Raw genomic sequence first — 22,946 nt, 5'->3', positions numbered from 1 at the left:
AGTGTGAAGGAGCCAAACCACATCAGTGTGCCATTATTAACAGCAGACTTTACTCAAAAGCCGAGAAATACGCTCCTTGTTTTTCCAGATTAGCGAGAGTGTGAGCTTGTTGAGAGGAGGGTTCAATCTCCTGACTGGTTTCTACAGCCAACTCAATATACAGCTTCCTCTCGCTGACGTCAGAGCAAGCACATGTTATTCACATCGACGGCTAAAACGGTCTGTCCGTACGTGCAGTATTATTCAGGAGTATAACAGAGGAGGGGAAGGATGACAGACATGCTCCATACATTGCTTCTGAGTTATTAAATCTTTGCTTGAAGCGAACACGTCCACGTTCAGACTCCTGGAGCCCCGGGAGATGATTCACAGTAAATGTGAAGATTTATATTTCAAGACACTTCACCCATTTCTACACCGGTAGCAATCGGTCAAACATCACATTAAATCACAATAACCACGACTATTCAAATAAAGTATCAGTAATACACACTTTAGATTTAACTCATATTCTGCACCAGTTCTTGTTAGTTAACTCTGGTTTTGTTGCATTAAACATTTATAGAGTCTATGTATATATTTATAATGCAGATGTTGTCAGGTAACGTAAAAGAATTGAAAAAAGCACCAACAGAAGCACTTCTTAAGACCGGGCTCAAAAGTAATGAGAGAGGAGGATTATTATGGTTAAATACCACTGGAATGCATTGCTGTATGATGCATAATATTGTTATTTTATTTACTTATTGTCTTACTCTTGCAGACAGATAAACAAATATGTGTTCATAAACATATATTACAGGCACTTCATAAAAAAAACTGGCTGAAAACAGCAAACCTGTCTTCTGAAAATATGGGCTATTATATTCTGATGTATTAGTTCGAAGTTTACATTGTGGCTCCAAATTCTATTGATTTATCAAAATAATAATTACTTGTAAATATGGTGTTATCTTAATATAGATTAGGTTTTGTTAAATTTGAAAAATAATAATAATAATGATTGAAAGTATTGGTAAGAATGTGTTAAACTACACAATAATCAATAATGTTTTACATAATTTTTTCAGCAAAAGTGCATGAATGAATTTACACAGTTATATACATAGTTACATAATTTTCAGCTTGTTTTATTTTTGTAAAGAAAAAAATATTAGTGAATAAAACAATTTGTAAACTTAAAAAAAAGTGTATAGCCAATATAAAAAATAATAGCTTAAAATAATATTAATAATAACTTAATCTTTAGTGGCAGAACCAGTGAAAATGAACCAAGTTACATTTTGTGGATCATTTTAGAATCATAAAAGAAAGAATCACAATGCGCTGCTGAATGGATCTTCCCCCCACCTCAAATTATTATTATTTTTTTCTTGTGTTTCATGAATTGACCTTGGACCCCAAAAACCCACAGACCAGCACTGATCCAAGGCTCTTCGGAGCTTTAAAAGCTTGATATTATCACTGATATTGTCTAATCACAGAAGCTTGTTGGACCGCCATGTCTGCTTCAATCCAAGCACGTATAGGTTGGTTTGGTTTTGTGGTGAGGGGTGAGTACTGTAACCTGCACACACCCATAGACTGACTAATAAAACCTTCACAGGAGGACAGGAATATCCCTGTGTCTGTGTAACTGCTTCCTGATGGGAACAGCCTTCCCTACAGCCTTCATTCTGGATGGATTACTGTGTATATGTGGATTATTGTGAGGTTTTTATCAGACTCTCATTCTGACGGCACCCATTCACTGCAGAGCATCCATTGATGAGACACCGATGCAGTGCTACATTTCTACAAACCTGATGAAGACACAAACTCATCCTGATCTTGAATGACCTGAAGATGAACACATTTTCAGCAAATCTATATTTTGGGGTGAACTTTTTCTTTAAGAATTACATTTAGGTGTTGACTCATGCATCTAAACTCGTTCAAAGTAACACTGACGACAACAACAAGCTGCTGCGCCGTACTACATCTTTATGAAAAACCTCAGCCTCACATTGAGTTCATTCCCATCCAACCATGCTTTGATCTTTAGCTCATTACTGGTGCTAAACACTTACAGAAATAATTCTGTCACGCAGGGGTTGCCAAATTTCATTTAATTATTTCAGTTTTACAATGCCAGAGAATAGCCTGTATGGCTGACATTTCCTGCAAACAAAGAAACATTTGTTCAAGTACTGTAACTCATAAAACTCTACTGCAAAGGAAAAGGAAAAAGCAGGAAAAAATATCCTCTTTTTTATTGAAATCATGTGACAGTTATGGATTTGAGATGGGGAAGAGTGGTTGTAATGAGGCAGATTTGATTACAAGCTTGTCCATCAGCTTTCTGCTTTAAAGAGCTGTTTAATGTCTTAAGCATGAATATCAGCCTGAGACACGTCATACAATCTCACACCGTTATTTACTGCCAGGAATTGTTGCAAAGCTTTTGAAAAACCCTCGCGTCTCGCCAGATGTGCGCAGACTGGCCGAGCACTTCCAAAACAATTCCTAAAACTCAAAATACAGACCACTGTACGACACAACTCCCTCCATCCATCGACTAGCTGAAGTCATCCATTTACAGGCAGAAAGCTTTCTCACAACACACAGTCTCCAGCTTTGAAGAACCCCATCTTGACTGATTCTTGTTTCTGTGATGAAACGCTAGATTCGTTCGTATGGGATCTGCAGATGTCAACATCACCGCAGTAAATCACTCGGATAAAGACAGAGACAGATGTGAGACAGCCGAGTGAAGAAATACCAATGTTCTGGATCACCATCACTGGGAAAGTGAACTGTGCCTCTTTCAATTTGTGTCAAAGCACAGAAATCAAAACCTGGGTTTTGGAGTGTAAGACTCCCTTTAGGGCTAATTTAACATGTGTATATTGGATTGCACGAGAGATAGAAAGAGAAGTATTGACGGATTTGTAAATAAACGCAGATTCTTTCACACTCACCTCATATGTTCCTGTTTAAAGACGATATCTGATTTGCAGTAAATGTAGAAAACAGATCAAACTAGACTAAAGATGAGATGACTTACAATATTTATTTAGCATCTTTTATGTTGAGATGTTGTCTCTTAAAGAAGCCCAGTCATGGCGATTCAAAAAAACGAAGATAAATAAAAACAAGGCAACACTTCTGCTACTCTTATGAAAACCCACATTAATCTGGTTCCCTATAGACTGCCAGAGCTGGTTAGTCTGGTCAGCTTTGCTGGTTTAACACGGGATTTGCAGACAAACCGGAAGATCAGCTGTTTTTTTTTCAGTAATACATTATAAAAATACGGACAGAAAACAGAAAAAAAGAACAACCATTTGAACAAGGTTTGTCACTTGAATAAACCAGACCCAAAAAAACCTTTACAACATGTCTCCAGTCTTCTTGTTCCTGAATAAATCAGTGCTTTTGAACAAATTGGTTGAGTGAATAATACAATGACTCACTCATAAGTGCCGTCTTTTTTATTTCCTGAATGTGTTTTGAATGAATCAGTTGAGTGAATTGTTCATTGACTCATTGACTAATGAATCTTACTTGTCTCCACCTGATGGCTTTATCAGAATCAGAATCAGAATCAGAAAGAGCTTTATTGCCAAGTATGCTTGCGCATACAAGGAATTTGTTTTAGTGACATAAGCTTCCAGTAAACAGAGACAACAACACACAGACAAAAAAAAAAAAAAAAATTTACAGGAGAATTACAAATTGGCAAATAAATAAGTGTATAAACAATTGTGCTATAAATGATAATGGAATAGGATTGAGTGAGATGCAGGAATGTTCTAGGATGGAGGGGTAACAAATAAATATAAGGATATTGCACATTTTTGCATAAGTTTAAGTGGGAAACATTTAACTGTTCATGAGGTAGATTGCCTGGGGGAAGAAACTATTCTTGTGCCTTGCTGTTCTTGTATTTGCGGCTCTGAGGCGCCGGCCAGATGGCAAAAGTTCAAAGATGGGGTGACTTGGATGTGAGGGATCCAGAGTGATTTTCTGAGTCCTTTTCCTCACTCTGGATGTGTACAGTTCTTGGAGGGTGGGCAGGGGAGCACCAATAATCCTTTCAGCAGTCCGAACAGTTCTCTGTAGTCTTCTGATATCTGATTTTGTAGCTGAACCAAACCAGACAGTAATTGAAGTACACAGGACTGACTCAATGACGGCTGAGTAGAACTGTTTCAGCAGCTCCTGTGGCAGGTTAAACTTCCTCAGCTGGCGAAGGAAGTACAACCTTTGTTGGGCTTTTTTCACAATGGAGCCAATGTGATTGTCCCACTTCAGGTCCTGAGAGATGGTGGTTCCCAGGAATCTGAATGACTCCACTGCAGTCACAGTGCTGTTCATGATGGTGAGTGGGGAAAGTGCAGGGGGGTTTCTCCTGAAGTCCACAGTCATCTCCACTGTTTTGAGCGTGTTCAGCTCCAGGTTGTTAAGACTGCACCAGACAGCCAGCTGCTCAACCTCCTGTCTGTAAGCAGACTCGTCACCGTCCTGGATGAGGCCGATGACTGTAGTGTCGTCTGCAAACTTCAGGAGCTTGACAGAGGGGTCTTTAGAGGTGCAGTCGTTGGTGTACAGGGAGAAGAGCAGAGGGGAGAGAACACATCCCTGAGGGGCACCAGTGTTGGTGGAGCAGCTGTTTGACATGAATTTCCCCAGTCTCACTAACTGTTGCCTATCTGTCAGAAAGCTGGTGATCCACTGACAGATAGAGCTAGGAACAGAGAGCTGGGTCAGTTTGGTCTGGAGGGTTGTTGGGATGATGGTGTTGAAAGCCGAACTAAAGTCCACAAACAGGATCCTCACATAAGTCCCTGTTTTGTCCAGATGTTGCAGGATGAAGTGCAATGCCATGTTGATTGCATCATCCACGGACCTGTTTGCTCGGTACGCAAACTGCAGGGGGTCCAGTAAGGGTCCAGTGATGTCCTTCAGATAAGCCAGAACCAGTTTTTCAAACGACTTCATGACGACAGACGTTAGAGCCACAGGTCTGTAGTCGTTAAGTCCTGTTATCTTGGGTTTCTTTGGAATGGGGATTATGGTGGAGCGTTTGAAGCAGGAAGGCACTTCACACAACTCCAGAGATCTGTTGAAGATCTGTGAAAAGATGGGGGCCAGCTGGTCAGCACAGATTTTCAGACAGACTGGTGTAATGCCATCTGGGCCTGGTGCCTTTCTTCTTGTTTTCTTGAAGACCTGGCGCACATCATCTTCACAGATTTGAAGAGCAGGAGGTATGGAGAGGGGGATTGCAGGAGGTGTTAATGGTTGTGTAGGGAGATGGTCAGAGTGGGTGTTGGGGGTTTCAAATCTACAATAAAACTCATTCAGGTCGTTAGCAAGTCGTTGATTAGCCTCAGTGCAAGGGGATGGTGTCTTGTAGTTTGTGATGGCTCTCAGTCCTCTCCAAACTGAAGTAGAGTCGTTGGAAGTAAACTGGTCTTCCAACTTTTTAGCGTAGGTCTTTTTAGCCGCTCTAATCTCTTTGTTCAGTGTGTTCCTGGCCTGATTGTACAAGACCCTCTCCCCATTTCTGTAGGCATCCTCTTTGGCCTGACGAAGGTGTCTGAGTTTTACTGTAAACCATGGCTTATCATTGTTGAATGTTAAATAAGTCCTGGTAGGAATGCATATATCCTCACAGAAACTAATATAGGATGTTACAGTCTCCGTGAGTTCGTCCAGATCGGTGGTAGCAGCTTCAAAAACGCTCCAGTCTGTGATGTCAAAACAAGATTGTAAATCCTGCTCTGTTTCGCTGGTCCATCTCTTCACAGTCTTTACTACAGGTTTAGCAGATTTAAGTTTCTGCTTGTAGGTCGGTATAAGATGAACCAGACAGTGATCAGAACGTCCCAAAGCTGCTCGTGGAACAGAGTGATATGCATCCTTTATTGTGGTGTAACAGTGATCCAGTATATTACTGTCTCTGGTGGGACAGGTAACATGCTGTCTGTATTTTGGCAGTTCACAGGAGAGATTGGCTTTATTAAAGTCCCCGAGAATGATTAAAACAGAGTCCGGGTGTTGTTGTTCTGTCTCTGTGATGTGCTCAGCGAGTTTCTGTAAAGCCAGACTTACTTGCGCTTGCGGAGGGATGTAAACACTAACCAGAATGAACGAGTGAAACTCCCGCGGCGAATAGAACGGCTTGCAGTTGACAAACTGCATTTCTAGATCAGGACAGCACATCTTCTTTAACACAGTTACATCTGTACACCACCGTTCATTGATGTAAAAGCATGTCCCGCCGCCGCGCGATTTCCCCGTTGATTCTGCGTCGCGGTCCGCTCTAAACAGCTGAAAGTCCGGCAGATGGAGTGCGCTGTCCGGTATGGCGTCATTCAGCCAGGTTTCCGTGAAACACAGAGCAGCAGAGTGAGAGAAATCCTTATTTGTCCGAGAAAGCAGAAGGAGTTCGTCCGTTTTGTTGGGTAGAGAGCGGAGATTTGCGAGATGGATGCTAGGCAACGGTGTTTGAAATCCGCGCTTCCTGAGTCTGACGAGCGCTCCCGCTCGCTTTCCCCGTCTGCGCGTCCTGAAGCGCTTGATCAGCGCCGCTGCTCCTCCGATAACAATGTTCAGTAAAACGTCTGTATAATAGAAATCCGGAAAAATATCATGTGGTGTGTTCTGCCGAATGTTCAGCAGTTCATCCCTGGTGAAACTGATCGTGTTTGTTAAACAAAAAACAGGAAAAACGAACAAAAACAGTACAAACACTGGAGAGCCAAGCACTGAAGCAGCCATGTGCGGCGCCATCTTGGATTGCAACAATGTGAACTGCAGAAAGAGTCCCTGAAAAATGCATTTAAGGACCCAAACATAAATACAGTACAGTAGAGTATGTATGTGCTTAGTTTTATTTTTATTTTGAATTAGAATTTTAGTTTTAGTAATTGTTGTTTAATGTTATTTTTATTAGTATTGTCTAGCTGTGTTTGGCAGCAGCGCTTGTATAATCTTTAGCAGCTCCTCAAGATCCTATGTTCAGAAAAGACCATCAGATGTTATGATGATGTTCGTCTGTACTTCATTGTTAGCTATGAAACACGATCTAATAAAACCTATGCCATGACATACGTTTCAAGCATTTCCTCTCATATCTACAAGGTCATGTTGATTGTAAGTATAGCATTTGGACTACAGAAAGACACAAGATAGCTATGTGAAGAAAAACCACAAGCATCCTCTGACCGAACATTTGCCAAGTCACAAATTAACATTGATTTAGTAACAACAGAAGCCTTTTGTTTAAATACCTCCCCTGAAACAAAAAAAGAGCGCTCAGGTTTCCGTCTTGTTATTTTTCTGCACATAAAAATTTCACGATGCAATAAAGCAGTCCGTGCTTTGGCTGAAGAGATGGATGGCTTACTGGATTGGGTTGAGTTGGTCAGTGCACTTGACTGATGGCCGCTGCACAAACATTGTCATCGCTCTGATGAAGCGCCAGAGCTGTTTAAACAATCACTTATCTCACACTTCACTGTTAACACACACAACCCACGCAGATATGAAGGAAAGAGAATGTCTGAATATTACATGCTTATCGGGAAGGAAAGAAAAAGGAAAAGCGAAACAGACATCCATATGAAAATGAAGAAGTGGAATGTTATCCATCCCCAGACAAATAAATGACTGACTCAGTGGTTGGGAACCTGAGCCTGATTTCTGGGGAATCTCAAAAAGTAATGATAATCAAATATATCAGGTGCTGTGTTTCTATTCATACTGTATTTCACAGCCGCTGAATGGGAAGAGCAACAGTCTTCATCATCTCTGCCCAAATGTCTGATCAGCTTCACATGTGCTGGCTGGACCTCTGCTTTTGCTGGCCTCCGATTCAACAGAATTCATTGAGGAAAGGGAGAAAGAGCAGGAGAAGAAAGAGAAAGAGAGAATGAGGTTGAGGAGGAGCGCTGAATGTCTAGAAATGATGAAAAACAAAAATCACCATTGTTTACAACAGGATTTGCATTTTCATGCGTTTAAATAAAAATAACCATGCTAGGTGAATAAAGTCCCCCTGTAGCGAATCCATGCGTTTTTGATAGATAAATATCCAGGTTTCAAATATAATACACACTTTTTTTAACATCTGCTGACTCTGGGATGCAGAAGACGTCTAGGAGGAAGACGGAAGACGTATGGGTCGTGTGAGCCTCTGGGAAATGTATAGGAGCAAAAGAAAACCAGTCTCCTCTTGGCTTATTTCCAAATCCTCCAGCGTTTTTCTTTACTAATCCTCATTTTGTGCTTCTAATTCGTGACCAGTGTTTTGTTCTGTAACTGTAACTGCTTTTGCACAAAATCATTACTTGTCACTCAGTTTCTGAAAACTGATTTAAGCAAGTCAAAACAACAGTGTAAGCCACATACCAGTATATATTTGTCAGATATACCTTTGTTATCCTTTACCAAAAAGTAGCATACTTCAAGTTTATTTTACTAAGAATACTTAAGTTAAGTTCAACTGTATTTTTAAGTATACTTCATGTAGCAAGCATACAAACATCAGTGTTCTAGTAGAACACTTGTAAGTGTACTGTTTCAATACTCCTTGGGACTAAATTGGCCCACTTTCTAGTAGTTTTATACAGCAAGTATACTCATAAGTTTTCTTTCAGTGAACTTTACATCATACTTTAAGTATACTACTATGTCCCTATTCAGGTTTTAATTTGTATATATTTTCTTATATGAATATCTGAACATACAAAACATCAAAATAAAGAACAGGGTATCTGCGTGTAAACAAAAACATTGTATTCTAGCTCCATGCATTCTTTTTTAAAACACTTTAATGTGGGTAAGTTTCATTAAAAAAAAAAATTGAACAAAAAGCTGAAAAAAGACTATGAATTGGATTCAGAATGATAATAAAAACGTAGATGGAGTCAATCAACACCCCAAAGCTTGACTGAAATTATTACCTTATTTTATTCCATAATGTTACAGTTTTGATGCTGTTTCATGTCAGATGATCGTGTTAGATTGCATGTGTTAGTATTCGGTGTTTCTTTTTTCTTCTTCACTTGTGATTTTTTTTGGAAATTCTGTGCAGAAGATGTGTACTAGCGCCCTCTACTGTATAACAATGCAAACACAGATTCATTGAAGTATAGCTCAAATATATTTAGTGTTATAAAAGACATTTTTATTATTTTGTCTTTTATTTGGTCACATAGTACAGGAGTACATAAAAAGTAAACTAAAAGCGTAATTTCCTATTTGTAGTTTAAAAGAAGTATACTAATAGCACACTTGAATAAACTTCTTTTTCGTAAGGGATATTTGGAAAGTTTTGATGTGGTCGGTGACATTCATAACATTTGATTCATCCACGAAGAACAGCGCAGACGAAGCACAGCTCACGTAATGAACAAAACAATGTTCCTCCGCAAGTTTCTAGTAGTTTTATGCTTCAACCGCTAGAGGGCAAGAAGTCGCATACTGTGTCTTTAAACATTGTTTTTTTTTAGTAGCTACTATTCTTTAAATATAAAACATTTTTTTAAATAGCCTAGAAAAAAATACTTTAAAAAGTCATTAAAAGAGAAGCTGAGTTTCCCACAGAGTGTGGCAGGAATCAGATTAATTGTTAATATTATCTAATTAATATTATCTAATATTATTATGTTAATATCCCTTCCTGATATTTTAGGCTGTAAGAGATCAGCTACAGGAAAATGTACTGGAGCCTGAACACTGAATGGTTTCTTGACACCGGGAAACAGGAACATACAGTAACTGCACTGAATCTGTGCGGCACCTTTCAGCTTAATGACAAATGCAGCAGTCGCCGCTCCACGCTCACGTTTCAATGATTTAATGCTGAGGGTTCATCCAAGGGTCACACAATAATTCTTGGAAATCAGCAAAGGCCTGCGGCAACATACCACAGGATAATAGAGAAATAATTCAGGTAAAACAAGATATTGTGGTAATTGTTGAGCCCTAAGAAAACAGAGCTCTGTGTTTCATCTTTTTTACATTACCAAAACCTGTGAAGTTATACTGCTCACAGAAACAAACAGCAAAAGAAAAAAAACGGGAAAATAATTTCACAGTTTTGGCAGTGAGTGAGTGAGTGAGTGAGTGCAGAGAAAGGCATTACATTCCCACAAGACACAGAAACAGCTGTTATACAGCCACAGACTTCTAATGGAGATGATAATGATCATTTACAGACTTACAAGAGAAAGCATATCAGAGCTATCTGCTATTAAACACATCTACTAGCCAAAGATTGCATTCAAGTGCATATCCCTTTTTTCCACAAAAACTGTGATACACTTGAGCCATTTGATCACATCCAAAAACTGACAAAAAGTGTCTTGCAATTTTTTATTAAAAACACAAGGGACCTTGACACAGTTAACCTTCTCTATATACAAATATACACGTACATAAATGTAATTTTGGTTCGGTTTATCTGATATTTTTTGTGCTTTAGCCCTTATTTTGAAGGAAGTATTTTATAAAGCAAACCTGTAACATACAGATCGTGTTAAACTTCAAGACTACAAACATGAAGGTGAATAAACTCATAATAGATTACAGTAATATAGTACGTCTGTGCTTCAGACAACAAAAAAGAAAGTAAAAATATATCTTATTTGTATTTGTATTTGTTGTAGTTGTATTTAAATCAGCTTAAAACCCATTTCTTCCATCTTTATTTGATTCTCTAACTTTAACACTCACTGTTCTAATTCTATTCTTAAAAAAATATTTTTTTTGTAATCTATTTTCTTTTCTTTTTTCATTGAAATTTTGTGTGTGTGTTTGTGTCTATATATATATATATTTATATGTGTGTGTGTGTGTGTGTGTGTAAAGACCTCTAAAACTAGCTTGCTCTATTGTTTTTCTATTCTATCTGTTTTGTTTTTATTTATTATATTATTTAAAATCCCATGCTACGTGTACTGTGTTAACCTAACTGAGACTTGTTATAGCACTTATATATCATTGCTCTTTTTGTTGTTTTTGATTGCTTCCACTGTCCTCATCTGTAAGTCGCTTTGGATAAAAGCGTCTGCTAAATGAATAAATGTAAATGTAAATGTAATGTAAATTTATATTTTAATGTAGTATTTGTTTTCTGATTAAAATCTCCTATTGACTTAAATTGTTAAATGTTCTCCATTTAACTCAATACTTTGAAGCAACATGGAAGTACGAAAATTATGTAGTGACCAAATAAAAGACAAAATAATAAAACATCTCTTATAACACTACAACTTTGAGATGAAACAAAAGCACTGCTATATTTTAAGATCAGTCAAGTTTGTTTCAGTTGAAACAGCTCAGACTTACAGACTTTAGTCAGACTTTAGTCTGGGACTATAGACTTAAGCTTTGTTTGTGAAATTTATTTTTTGATTTATTTTCGATAAACAAATACAATTAATTTAATTAGATTTTTCGAAACAAGTTAGAATTAGATATGATATCTATTTTTGGTATTTAGAAATGTTTATGCTTTTTCAGTTTGAAATCTCTCAAAAAGTACATTTGTGCATTTTTGGTAAGACTGCACTAATATTTGAATCATGAATTATATACAGGGGCAACAGTCAAGTTTAAGGCAGATCTGAATTATGAATCACTTTTTTTCTATGCAGGCATTAGTAAGTAATTCAGAAAATGCAAGTATAGTTCATTTTAGCTTTATTCATCAACCCATTGCACATGACTGGTCACCGTCCCGATATTTCTAAAAGAGACTGGAGCTGTCAGAAAGCAGACCGCTGATGTGCACCACACAAGAGAAGAGAGGCGAAGCCAAACATTGATGGATCTTGGCACAAGCGAGACGGTTCACAGAGGTTTTCATGGCCCACGGACATCCATGACCGAATCGGTCAGAATGGTCATTTAGATGGAGCCAGCAAAATGAAAAAAGTGGGAGGTTGGTGAGGGTCCAAGATCAACATGGCTTGCACTATCTTTTAGTTAAGACGATCATTCAATGCAGAAAACCCAATAATGAGAGCGAGCGAGCGTTCAGTGCAGAGGTTTACAGCAGGGTACCAGACACATTTGTCATTTTCAGACCAAAACACTGGAAAGATTGAATAGTTTAGCAGCCATTTATTACTTTGAAGCGTTCTTGATCTGGGCGTTTGTTTGTTTTTCCATTGTACATCATTTAAACATGAAAAGTGAATGAATGCAAATCAATATATCAGATATATTATTTAACCTTTCAGTTGAGTTTGCAAACTTGAGTTTTGCTCTTTTAAGATGCATAAAGTCACACATGTTTTTCATTATACAACATTTTTCTATGGCATGTATAGCTCTTTTCAGGTGAAGTAATGGATGAAGTCTACCATACTCTGCATCTCAGCCTGTTTCGTCTCGTGTGAAGGTGTGCAGAAATAGATGTGGTGTTGTAAGATATAATCACAAACCATTTTGCTTCATCGTTTACTGAGGGGCAAACTTAAGAAGAAAATGAGGGCATGTAGAGCCCAGTGTGAAAGGAAACCCCTAACTGTGCTGAAGAGTGCAGCTGGACGTATTTTCACTGTGAGCAACCAAATGTATCTATTATCTAAGATTATGATCAATATTTGAGAAAGTAAAAATGCAGAAAGTTTCCTGTGAGGGTTAGGGTTAGGTGTAGGGCCAGAGAATATACAGTTTGTACAGTATAAAAACCATTAAACCTATGGGATGAACACACTTTACACAGAAACAAACATGTGTGTGTGTGTGTGTGTGTGTGTGTGTGTGTGTGTGTGTGTGTGTGTGTGTGTGTTTTATGTAAATGTGCGAGACTTCTGATTTATTAGCAGCTAGGTAAAGAACAAAAACAAGAACTGCAGTAAATGTAAAACTGTTTGCGCTACAAACCAGTGTGTTTTTATTTACGACAATATATGAAAATACTGTAATAAAAATACCAGTTTGCAACATCATAGAAAAAGCACCACGAGTATACAGCTGAAGTATCTGAAAGCAAAATATGTCACCAGAAGTGTTTTTCTTTTCTTTGCCTTAGGCTACATGTAATGTGGATCCCCTTAAGGTTAGTTTATTTGGTTTTATTCTATTATGTTACCTTTATGAGTTCTTGTAATCTATGTTTAATAATAATAATAAAATAAAAAAATGTCACCGGAAGTCGCGCACATTTAAGGTACACATGGCCACGCCCCTTAAACAAGTAAGTTGAATAATGCGTAAGTTACTTGTTAAGTTTGAAGTAACTTGTCTATGGGATTTATGTGGTGTAAAGGGAAGACAAAACAACAAATATTTTTTTATAAATCATTATTTGTTTGCTGCTTAGTCTATATAGCCGCAATGTATAGCATATTGTGTTTAAACAATCATTTATGCATCGCGTTCATTTAAAATTATGATTATTATTATTATTAAAATTATTAAATAGAAACCACATTAAGTCTAAATGGAAATGTGTAAATAGTCCATTGCAATGATGGAGGAGTTTGGATGATGCTTCGCTTGTCTTCGGCTGCCAGCGTCATCAAGCATCTGTCATCATCATCATCATCATCATCACTTCAGCAGCGAGAAACAAGTGTATGAGCACACACACACACACACACACACACACACACACACACACGGACTTCAGCATCACAGCCGAGCTAGCAGCACTCTTCCGCTTCAGCTCATGTTTATCGCGGGGGATAAAGTGTGAAAATGGCATCAATTTATGCGCTGGCACGCGTTTTTCTTTATCTTAACATCGTCAGAGTTTACTTGGTTAACTCGTCAGAACTGAACGGAGATATTCCTGCAACCCAGCATTCACTCCACAGTCCTGCTCGAGACATGATGACTGTTAATATGTACAGAGTTTATGATAAATACAGCAAGAAGCACCACCATCATCATCAACAACAACAACAACAACAACAACAACAGAACATAAATACAATCCGAAGCTTTAGAGGAGTCCCAGGTGAGAGAAACGATCTAAAAACCTTTGAAACGCTGAGACTGCTGTTAAAAAAACTATGTACATTATAGAAATGTTTGTACTGATATAACAGGATTTTGTGCTGCATATATATATATATATATATATATATATATATATATATATATTCAAATATAATATAATTCGGTTTTATGCATTCATTATGTGAGTTAATTATAATATTTCAAGCCCTTAGACTTAAAAAAAAAGATGACCTTTAATCCGGCATTACATAAATCTATAATGCTATAAATGCATCTGGATTAAAAGTCAATTATATATGATAAACATAGGTGAATGCATGCACAGAAAGTATTTTCCCATTATTTTTCCCACTGGAAGTGCACTATTAAAACACTGAGAGTGTATTAGTGGAAACAGAAAAAAAGAAAGAAAGAGACCTTGAGAATCGCTCACTAAACACTAACATATGTCCAGAAACTGATTCGGGAGTCATGTTTATCTTTTTATTAAACTGCCTCGTAAACCACAGAATGTGGTCGGATATTAAATCTAGAATGTGTAAAATGTGTTGTTTATGAGGATGTTGTCTGGAAACTTTACTGGTCAATCACATGCATGCATGAGCGTAAAACCAACGCTACATTGACGGGCAGCAATTTCCGTGTTTTAATGTCGTATTTCAGAGATCTCCCACCACAAGCTCGTGTTCCAGTTCAACCTGACCTCTATCCCCGATTCGGAGGTGATACTGATGTCAACTCTACACTTTCTTGACCAACAAGCTCGTCAACGGCCTTGGGCCTGCCGGCGTTCCCGAGGAGCTTCATGCCGTCTCCAGCTCCTTCGGTCCCCCACCATCACACATCTCATCATGAAGGGAACATCGCCAAACGCTGCGGTCCCCTCCAGGCTGAGCAACATCACGTTGTCTCCTAACAGAAAGGGACTTTGGCAGATTACAGATGTATCATCAGCTGTCAAACAAGCCCATGTGAACGGCGAGCTCTTGATTACTGTTGAGTTTGAGCATCAGAGACGTCAGGATCGCTTGTCTCCTCACAGCCTGCCGTTCATTCTTGTATACGCCGATGACGTGGCAATAACGGAGCCCAACAGTGTTGCTGTGAGTCTACAGAGATACAGTCCATCTCCTGTGCATGAGGACACCAGGACCAAAGCATCTCCATCTTCATTAAACTCTAGAATCAGAAGGGAAGCAGATCACCTGCAGAGCAACTACCTACCTGACATCCCATATAATGATCTCAAGAGCAGGGAGATATGGGACGGCGTCTTCTTTGTAAAAAAGCCCAAATCCTTGTCCAAAGGTCAGGAAAATCACGGAGGACTGAGAGGGCCGAGGGAGCTCAGCTTTGACGAGAAGACCATGAAAAAAGCCAGACGCAAGCAGTGGAGTGAGCCTCGAGTGTGTTCACGCCGTTACCTGCGGGTGGACTTCGCAGACATCGGTTGGAGCGAATGGATATTGGCGCCGAAAGCATTTGATGCTTACTACTGCGCAGGAGCATGCGGATTCCCGATCCCGAAGGTCAGTGTGTTGTAGATCAACTTTGGAGAACTAAAACTTAGTGAGCATTGCCGTCTTTCCTCGGTTGAAATAATTTTTTTCATGCATTAAGTATATCAGTGTCCCTGCAGCACAGAAGCAGTCATCAGTATCACGGGTATATTTGTAGAAATAGACAACAATTTGTTTAGGAATTTTTTTTAATTAATAACAAAACGGTTATTTTCGTTTGTGGGGTCAGAGTCATAATACCCAAATATAATGTTTTTCATATGTACTGAGAAGCCTGGCAAAATCTTACACTTGACAAACACACCGATATCATCCCAAAGTTTCTGAGTGCAGTGACATGACCAAAATAAGTGTAGCCTACAGTTTCTTCAGAACTCGAACAAAAAGAGCATGTAAGATCAATGTCAGATTTAAATCTTTGTATACACTTCTTTACAGGGTAGAACCTGTGTATGAGCTTAAAATAAATGTCTTTCACTTTATCTGTGAAAAAGAATCTGTTGCGGTAGAGACCAGATTTAATCACCGCGAGAGCTTAATATGCGCACCACTGGGTGACGTCTGTACTTCCCGGTCAGAGACCACCTGTCCATCAAGAGCTCACTATCCAATCAGAGTAGATCACTGTTAACCCCGCCCCCACGAGAGGTTTGTGTCAAAACACCAAATGAAAAAGAGAACTTTTTTTTTGTATCTCAGACAAATATTGTCCTCCTAATAAACCAGACATCAATGGAGAGATGATATATTCAGCTTTCAGAGTCACATATGAAAAGATGATCAGTTCACATGTGGCAATACAGTGATCTGTCACGACACATTAAAGAGACACAAGACAATATTTATTGTTTAAATTTCTGTAAACAGTTACCAAATTTGAATGATATGACCTTGTTTCATTCCAGAAGTAACCTGCTCTGTCTTGTCTGGCAGTGTGTTGTCAGTTTCCTCTGTGCTCCGCGATGTATTTATTATTGCATGAGAACATGATGTGAAGTGTGAGAGCAGCATGGCTTGTCAGACATAGCAACAGTAACTAAGGAGGACAGGTTTTTGTGACGGGTCATTTAACACTTAAAATTACTTTTCACTATAATCAATAAATGATTATGCACGTATGAGAGAGTATTTGGACATTTAACACCTGTAATTACACTGAATACAGTCACTACATTTTCTGTACATTCAAATAAGCTAACCCTTCCAAAAATGAAGTATGGTTTTATTGTAGTAACCATGTTTTTTGGCGCAATATGATTACTATTTTTATTACCATATACCATTGTTAATATTCGTAAGGGAATTCACTACCAGGCTAATCATAAATCTGTGTGCAATGCTAGTATGTAAGGTAACTGAAACGTGACATAGTTTTAGATGACATATATCATAAGGTGATTTAGTAGGAATTGCAATCAGGCCTTAAAGAGAGTGTTATTTGAGAAGTTATTTGAGCCAATGGGATCAGGTCCTCTTTGGCAATTCACACAGAATGTGTCTTTGCATCTAAAAATGCAAGATGCAATGCTCAGGAATGCTTTTTTTTTTTTTTTTTTAGTTCTGCACAGAGCGCCTCCTCCACTGTGTTGCAATCAAATAAAACAGTTGCCATGCCAACTTGCAATGCTTGCCCCGCCTCCCGTGTCTTCTGATTGGTCCACTGTTTTGGAACTGACATTGATGAGTTGTGTTGCCTGTAAAAGTTTAAATAATTTTAACTTGACACAGTGTCTTAAAAATAGTGAAAGACAAATAAAGACAGAGAAACAATATCGTTTTCTTTTCCAGCTGATGAATTTCCAGCCAATCAGAATCCACCAGACTTTAAAAACGAGCGTTTATAGTGGCAGATGACAAAACTGCAGCAGAACCTTATTGTGCGTCGTCACTAATATGCTTATTGTTAAAGTTCTCTTTATAGTGATCGTTCCTGCTGTCAATGGGTCCTAGGATGATAGACAGGGCAAGTTTTTGAGCAATGTTGCAAGGTTAATGTTACTGTCAACGGGTGCCCAGTCAAAAGTGCTCAAAAAGTTACCCTGTGTATCATCGGTCGCCGTGATTTTGCAAAGTAAGACTTGTTCCTGGATCAACATTATTGTCCAAAAATATAGACTTAACCAAATCCCTACCCATAATGTATTCCTAAAATCAGTGGGAAATGATAGCTGATATACAAGGGTGTAGAAGCACCTAACTCTGATTTTAAGTCTAAAACAGATATTTCCTGAAAAGTTATATCTCTATTCTGATTGGTTGATTGGAAGGTTGATCCAGGAACATGTTGTACTTGGTGAAATCGCTAGCCGTGTATCATCAGCCTTAAAGAGATAGTACACCCAAAAATTAATGACTCACCCTCATGTCGTTCCAAACCCGTCGTTCATCTTCCGAACACAAATGAATATACTTTTGATGAAATCAGAGAGCTTTCCAACTCGAGAGCTTTTCATTTTTGGGTGAACTATCCCTTTAAGAAAGGTATTCAGTCATTGTAGCACTGTCTTGTTAACAGGCAACCGTTTTTCTCCAACATTGAAATGCAGGTTGTTAATCCATCCAATCACGCCACCATCCAGAGTATAGTGAGAGCCGTAGGGATCGTCCCTGGAGTCCCTGAGCCGTGCTGCGTCCCGGATGAGATGAGCTCTCTGACTGTGCTCTTCCTGGACTCCAGCAGGAACATGGTCCTGAAGATCTATCCCAGCATGTCTGTGGAGACCTGTGCCTGTCGATGAACCAGCTAACGGACATAAATATTCACACCCTGCAAATCACAACACACTCAGCTGAAGTTGATGTGACTCAAAGAAAACTAATCCCGGCGAATAAAACCTGAACACCTCAAATTATACAGGATTTCTCTTTGCACACAAACATTGTATCATCTTTCCAGTCTTTCTTATTGAATGAATTGTATATAAACCTTATTGTAACATGTAGTACGCAGAACTGTTTTCATTTTGATAATGCATTTCTGTAAATAAATCCCGTAACACTCTGCATTAAGCTATCATTTGTTAACATTAGTTAATGCATTGGGCATCATGAACTATGAGCAATATATTTTGTTAATAAAAATACAGTTTGTTCGTGTTAGTCAATGTATAAATGAACTAAGATAAATAAATTGTTACTTAATGTTAACTAAAGTAGTTAACTAATGTTAACAAATGAAACATTTTTGTAAAGTTTCCAAACTTCTACCTAGGAATTAAACACCTGGAATCTTGAATGGAAAGAAACTTTTTGGTAATTTGTGAGAATATGAACGAAATTCAGCATAATGCTGCCATCTAGTGCTCCGTGATTAAAGTTTCCCCTTCGAGGACAGACCTTTTAGATTAGAAGAGATAAATTGATTAGCCATGTCTATAGAAAAGGAATTAAGTGATAGATTAGTACGTTTTAAAATAAATAACAACCCAGATGTTATGATTTGTGATACTTTATCAAAGCAATTACATGTCGATTGTAATTATTTATTTTCCAAACTGTATTGTTTACAACTTTTTATGCAAACAACTTTTTTTTTTCTGAAATCCTGGAGGACTTTTTGTGAATAAAGACTTAATGAGTTGTATTAGGAATGTAGATTGTTTGCAACAACAGAGCAAAGTTCAACTTAGACCCATTAACCCTTGCACAACCAGATCCCAGCTTTTGAATTTTAGTGGGAGCTTGACTGAATAAATGAAGGAAGCACTGGAATCTAAAATGTTAATATTTATCACATCCGAGGATGATTAGCTGAAGCATCTTAAATACACACACAAGCACATGATGGAGTTGCTTTTGTAAGAACAGCCTTAAGTATGACCCTGTGAATAAGGCATTGGTTTTAAGAAGTATGTGTTTACAGAATCCTCTTTAACTACAAGCTTCCTCAAGATAACTAGGCTCAAACTACGACATCGGTGTCAAAGATAAGAATAGCTATGCTACTATTTTGGTTTCCAGAGAGTGTGGGACATATGGGAGTGCACCTGAGGAACCCCGATTTCAAAAGATCGTCCACAAAGGCAAGTCAGATGATTCATTTTAGAAACTAAACGAGGATGCAGGGTTTGGGATATTTGTTCCTCCTGATGTCCATGAATTTTGCTACTTCAGTTGGGCTTTGCGAGGGGAAATCTTTAGGCGAAATCGCCAGTTTGGAAGATGCAATGGCAGAAGAGCGAAATATTGACTTCAACTCCAAATTGGAGAACTATTTAGGCTTCATGAAGGAAGAATTTTGAGAAAGCTGAATTTATCAGGCATGCCGCAAGAACACCGAAAGGTTCAGCCTCCTCAGTTCATGATCGAGCTCTATAATAAATATGCTTCTGACAAGACTTCCATCCCTCGGTCGGATGTCATTCGAAGCTTCGTCATACACGGTAAGTGCATAGCTTACGATCTCTGAGGCAGATGCATTAGATTCTGGGAAGACGAGGAGTCGGGACTGTATCCAAAGCCAGATCATTGACTTTTTCCATACCAAAAATGATGTTTTTGACTTGTTCATTAACGTTTATTAATCTCTCTTTCATGTTCTCTGCAGATGTTCTTTATTCCATTAGACAGGGCAACAAAACCCAACACAGACTGCTGTTCAACATTTCCATCCCAAATCATGAAGAGATCACATCAGTCCAGCTGAGGCTGTTCACTCACTCTATGGGAAGTAATGTAACTCATCACATTTGATTACTTTTCTAAATTTCTACTTAATGTTTTCAACTGTTGAATATATTAAAACATTTAAAGCATTATTAAAATGTTCTTCAAGATAAAAAAAAGGTTACTTTAAGAACTGATCACTGAAAGGATCTTTGGGGGAACCAAAAGTGGCTATTCCATGGCATCACTGCAATAAATAAATAAATAAATAAAAACAAAAAACTTTTTGAACTTTTATTTTAAAAAATGTATACAGTACCTTTTGTGGAATGGAAAGGCTCCAATGGATGTTAAAGAGTCGGAACCACAAATGACTATAAAGACCCTTTAAGAGGTTTTGGTTAAAGACAGATTCCCTTGCGTGATTAAAATGTTTTTGTGTTTTCATTTAATTTATGTAGACAGGGGTGCAGCGGTATTTCTAGGATCGACAGCATCTGGGACATAGACCAAAACATCATGGGCGATATTCTCTTCTAAGGATTTTTGTTTTACATGTTAATGCAGAAACAGATGTCAATGCTTGGCCAAGAGTGTGTTGTACATACTATCAGGAAACCTCAAGAGGGCGAAAGAGTCACGGCCCCAAATGCTTGTGCCATAAAACAGGAGTTGGCGGGGTATAAAATAAAATTGGGATTGGGCCTAAATCTAGTTTAAATCTTGCAATACATCCAACTAGTTCCGACCAAAACATTAAGGATTGAAGACATTGGTCCCTAAGACGCATCCCATAGTGACTCCCATGAATGTAACTTGTCTATTTTATTTTATAATTTTTTTTTCTCTCAAAAAGAAATGTGTATATAATCCGTTGTTTTTGCTTATGCATTTCTAGCACGTATATTTACATACAAAATATTTATTTTTACAACGGTTATTTTATGAATTTGTCAATCGTTTCAAAATGAATCACAGCCATTTCAGTTTGGGCTCCTTAACGTCATTTTACAGTTATCCAAAAACATGAATGGTTTTCATCAGCTTCCAGCTCTAACATCCTCAAAAAAAGACATTTACGTATTTTAGGAAAAACAAAAAGCTTATAACAATCGTATAGATTTTTTTTTCTTTTTTCAACAACAGGCATCTTGAATCTGAACCTACTCAGTTGCTTCACTTTCATAATCTAAACATTTAACATTGTTCATCATTTTCCACATAAACTATGGTTTAAGAGTAATGCAACAACTATGCAGCATTCTGAGCAGTTGTATCGATTGATAGTTAGATCATTGTAAAAAATGAATAGACACTCAAAGGGTTAGTTCACCCAAAAATCTAAATTATGTCATTAATAACTCACCCTCATGTCGTTCCAAACCCGTGAGACCTCCGTTTATCTTCAGAACACAGTTTAAGATATTTTAGATTTAGTCCGAGAGCTCTCAGTCCCTCCATTGAAGCTGTGTGTACGGTCTACTGTCCATGTCCAGAAAGGGAAGAAAAACATCATCAAAGTAGTCCATGTGACATCAGAGGGTCAGTTAGAATATTTTGAAGCATCGAAAATACATTTTGGTCCAAAAATAGCAAAAAGTACGACTTTATTCAGCATTGTCTTCTCTTCCGTGTCTGTTGTGAGAGAGTTCAAAACAAAGCAGTTTGTGATATCCGGTTCACGAACGAATCATTCGATGTAACCGGATCTTTATGAACCAGTTCATCAAATCGAACTGAATCGTTTTAAACGGTTCGCGTCTCCAATACGCATTAATCCACAAATGACTTAAGCTGTTAACTTGTTTAATGTGGCTGACACTCCCTCTGAGTTCAAACAAACCAATATCCCGGAGTAATTCATTTACTCAAACAGTACACTGACTGAACTGCTGTGAAGAGAGAACTGAAGATGAACACCGAGCCGAACCAGATAATGACTCGTTCACGAATCAAGAATCGTTTCTGTCAGACGCATCCGATTAGTGAACCGAGGAGCTGATGATACTGCGCATGTGTGATTCAGTGTGAAGCAGACCGACACACAGAGCGTCTGAACCGAACTGATTCTTTTGGTGATTGATTCTGAACTGATTCTGTGCTAATGTTATGAGCGCGGGTAAACCGAAGGCTTGAATCAAGGGCAATCATCGCAAATGACGCCATTACGTCGAGCGCAAAAGAACCGGTGAACCGTTTTCTTCAACCGGTTCATTGAATCGAACTGTCCGAGAGAAGTACTGGTGACAGAAGTTCTCTCTTCACAGCAGTTCAGTCAGTGTACTGTTTGAGTGAATGAATTACTCCGGGATATTGGTTTGTTTGAACTCAGAGGGAGTGTCAGCCACATTAAACAAGTTAACAGCTTAAGTCATTTGTGGATTAATGCGTATTGGAGACGCGAACCGTTTAAAACGATTCAGTTCGATTTGGTGAACTGGTTTAAAAAGATCCGGTTACATCGAGTGATTCGTTCGTGAACCGGATATCACAAACTGCTTTGATTTGAACTGTCTTACAACAGACACGGAAGAGAAGACAATGCTGAATAAAGTCATAGTTTTTACACTTTTTGGACCAAAATGTATTTTCGATGCTTCAAAATATTCTAACTGACCCTCTGATGTCACATGGACTACTTTGATGATGTTTTCTTACCTTTCTGGACATGGACAGTAGACTGTACACACAGCTTCAATGGAGGGACTGAGAGCTCTCGGACTAAATCTAAAATATCTTAAACTGTGTTCTGAAGATAAACGGAGGTCTCACGGGTTTGGAATAACATGAGGGTGAGTCATTAATGACATAATTTAGATTTTTGGGTGAACTAACCTGTGGCGAGTGGGACGG

The 22,946-nt window shown here is 38.3% G+C and overlaps 1 protein-coding gene and 1 pseudogene across 1 annotated transcript; both read left to right on the top strand.

Moving 5' to 3' along the window:
- The first annotated feature begins 13,614 nt into the window (after positions 1–13,614).
- LOC132121910 (growth/differentiation factor 10-like) lies at positions 13,615–18,582 on the top strand. Its single transcript, XM_059531644.1, has 3 exons — positions 13,615–13,966; positions 14,632–15,497; positions 18,035–18,582. The coding sequence occupies exons 1-3, from the start codon at positions 13,705–13,707 to the stop codon at positions 18,224–18,226; spliced, it is 1,320 nt and encodes a 439-aa protein (XP_059387627.1). The 5' UTR covers positions 13,615–13,704; the 3' UTR covers positions 18,227–18,582.
- A 994-nt stretch (positions 18,583–19,576) lies between these two features.
- On the top strand, positions 19,577–20,225 carry LOC132121900 (growth/differentiation factor 2-like; annotated as a pseudogene).
- The last annotated feature ends 2,721 nt before the right edge of the window (positions 20,226–22,946 follow it).

This window comes from Carassius carassius, chromosome 40, assembly GCF_963082965.1.
Source record: "Carassius carassius chromosome 40, fCarCar2.1, whole genome shotgun sequence".
Classification (NCBI taxonomy): Eukaryota; Metazoa; Chordata; class Actinopteri; order Cypriniformes; family Cyprinidae; genus Carassius; species Carassius carassius.
Note: the sequence above shows the minus strand (reverse complement) of the source record. Positions and strands in the feature narration are given on the sequence as shown.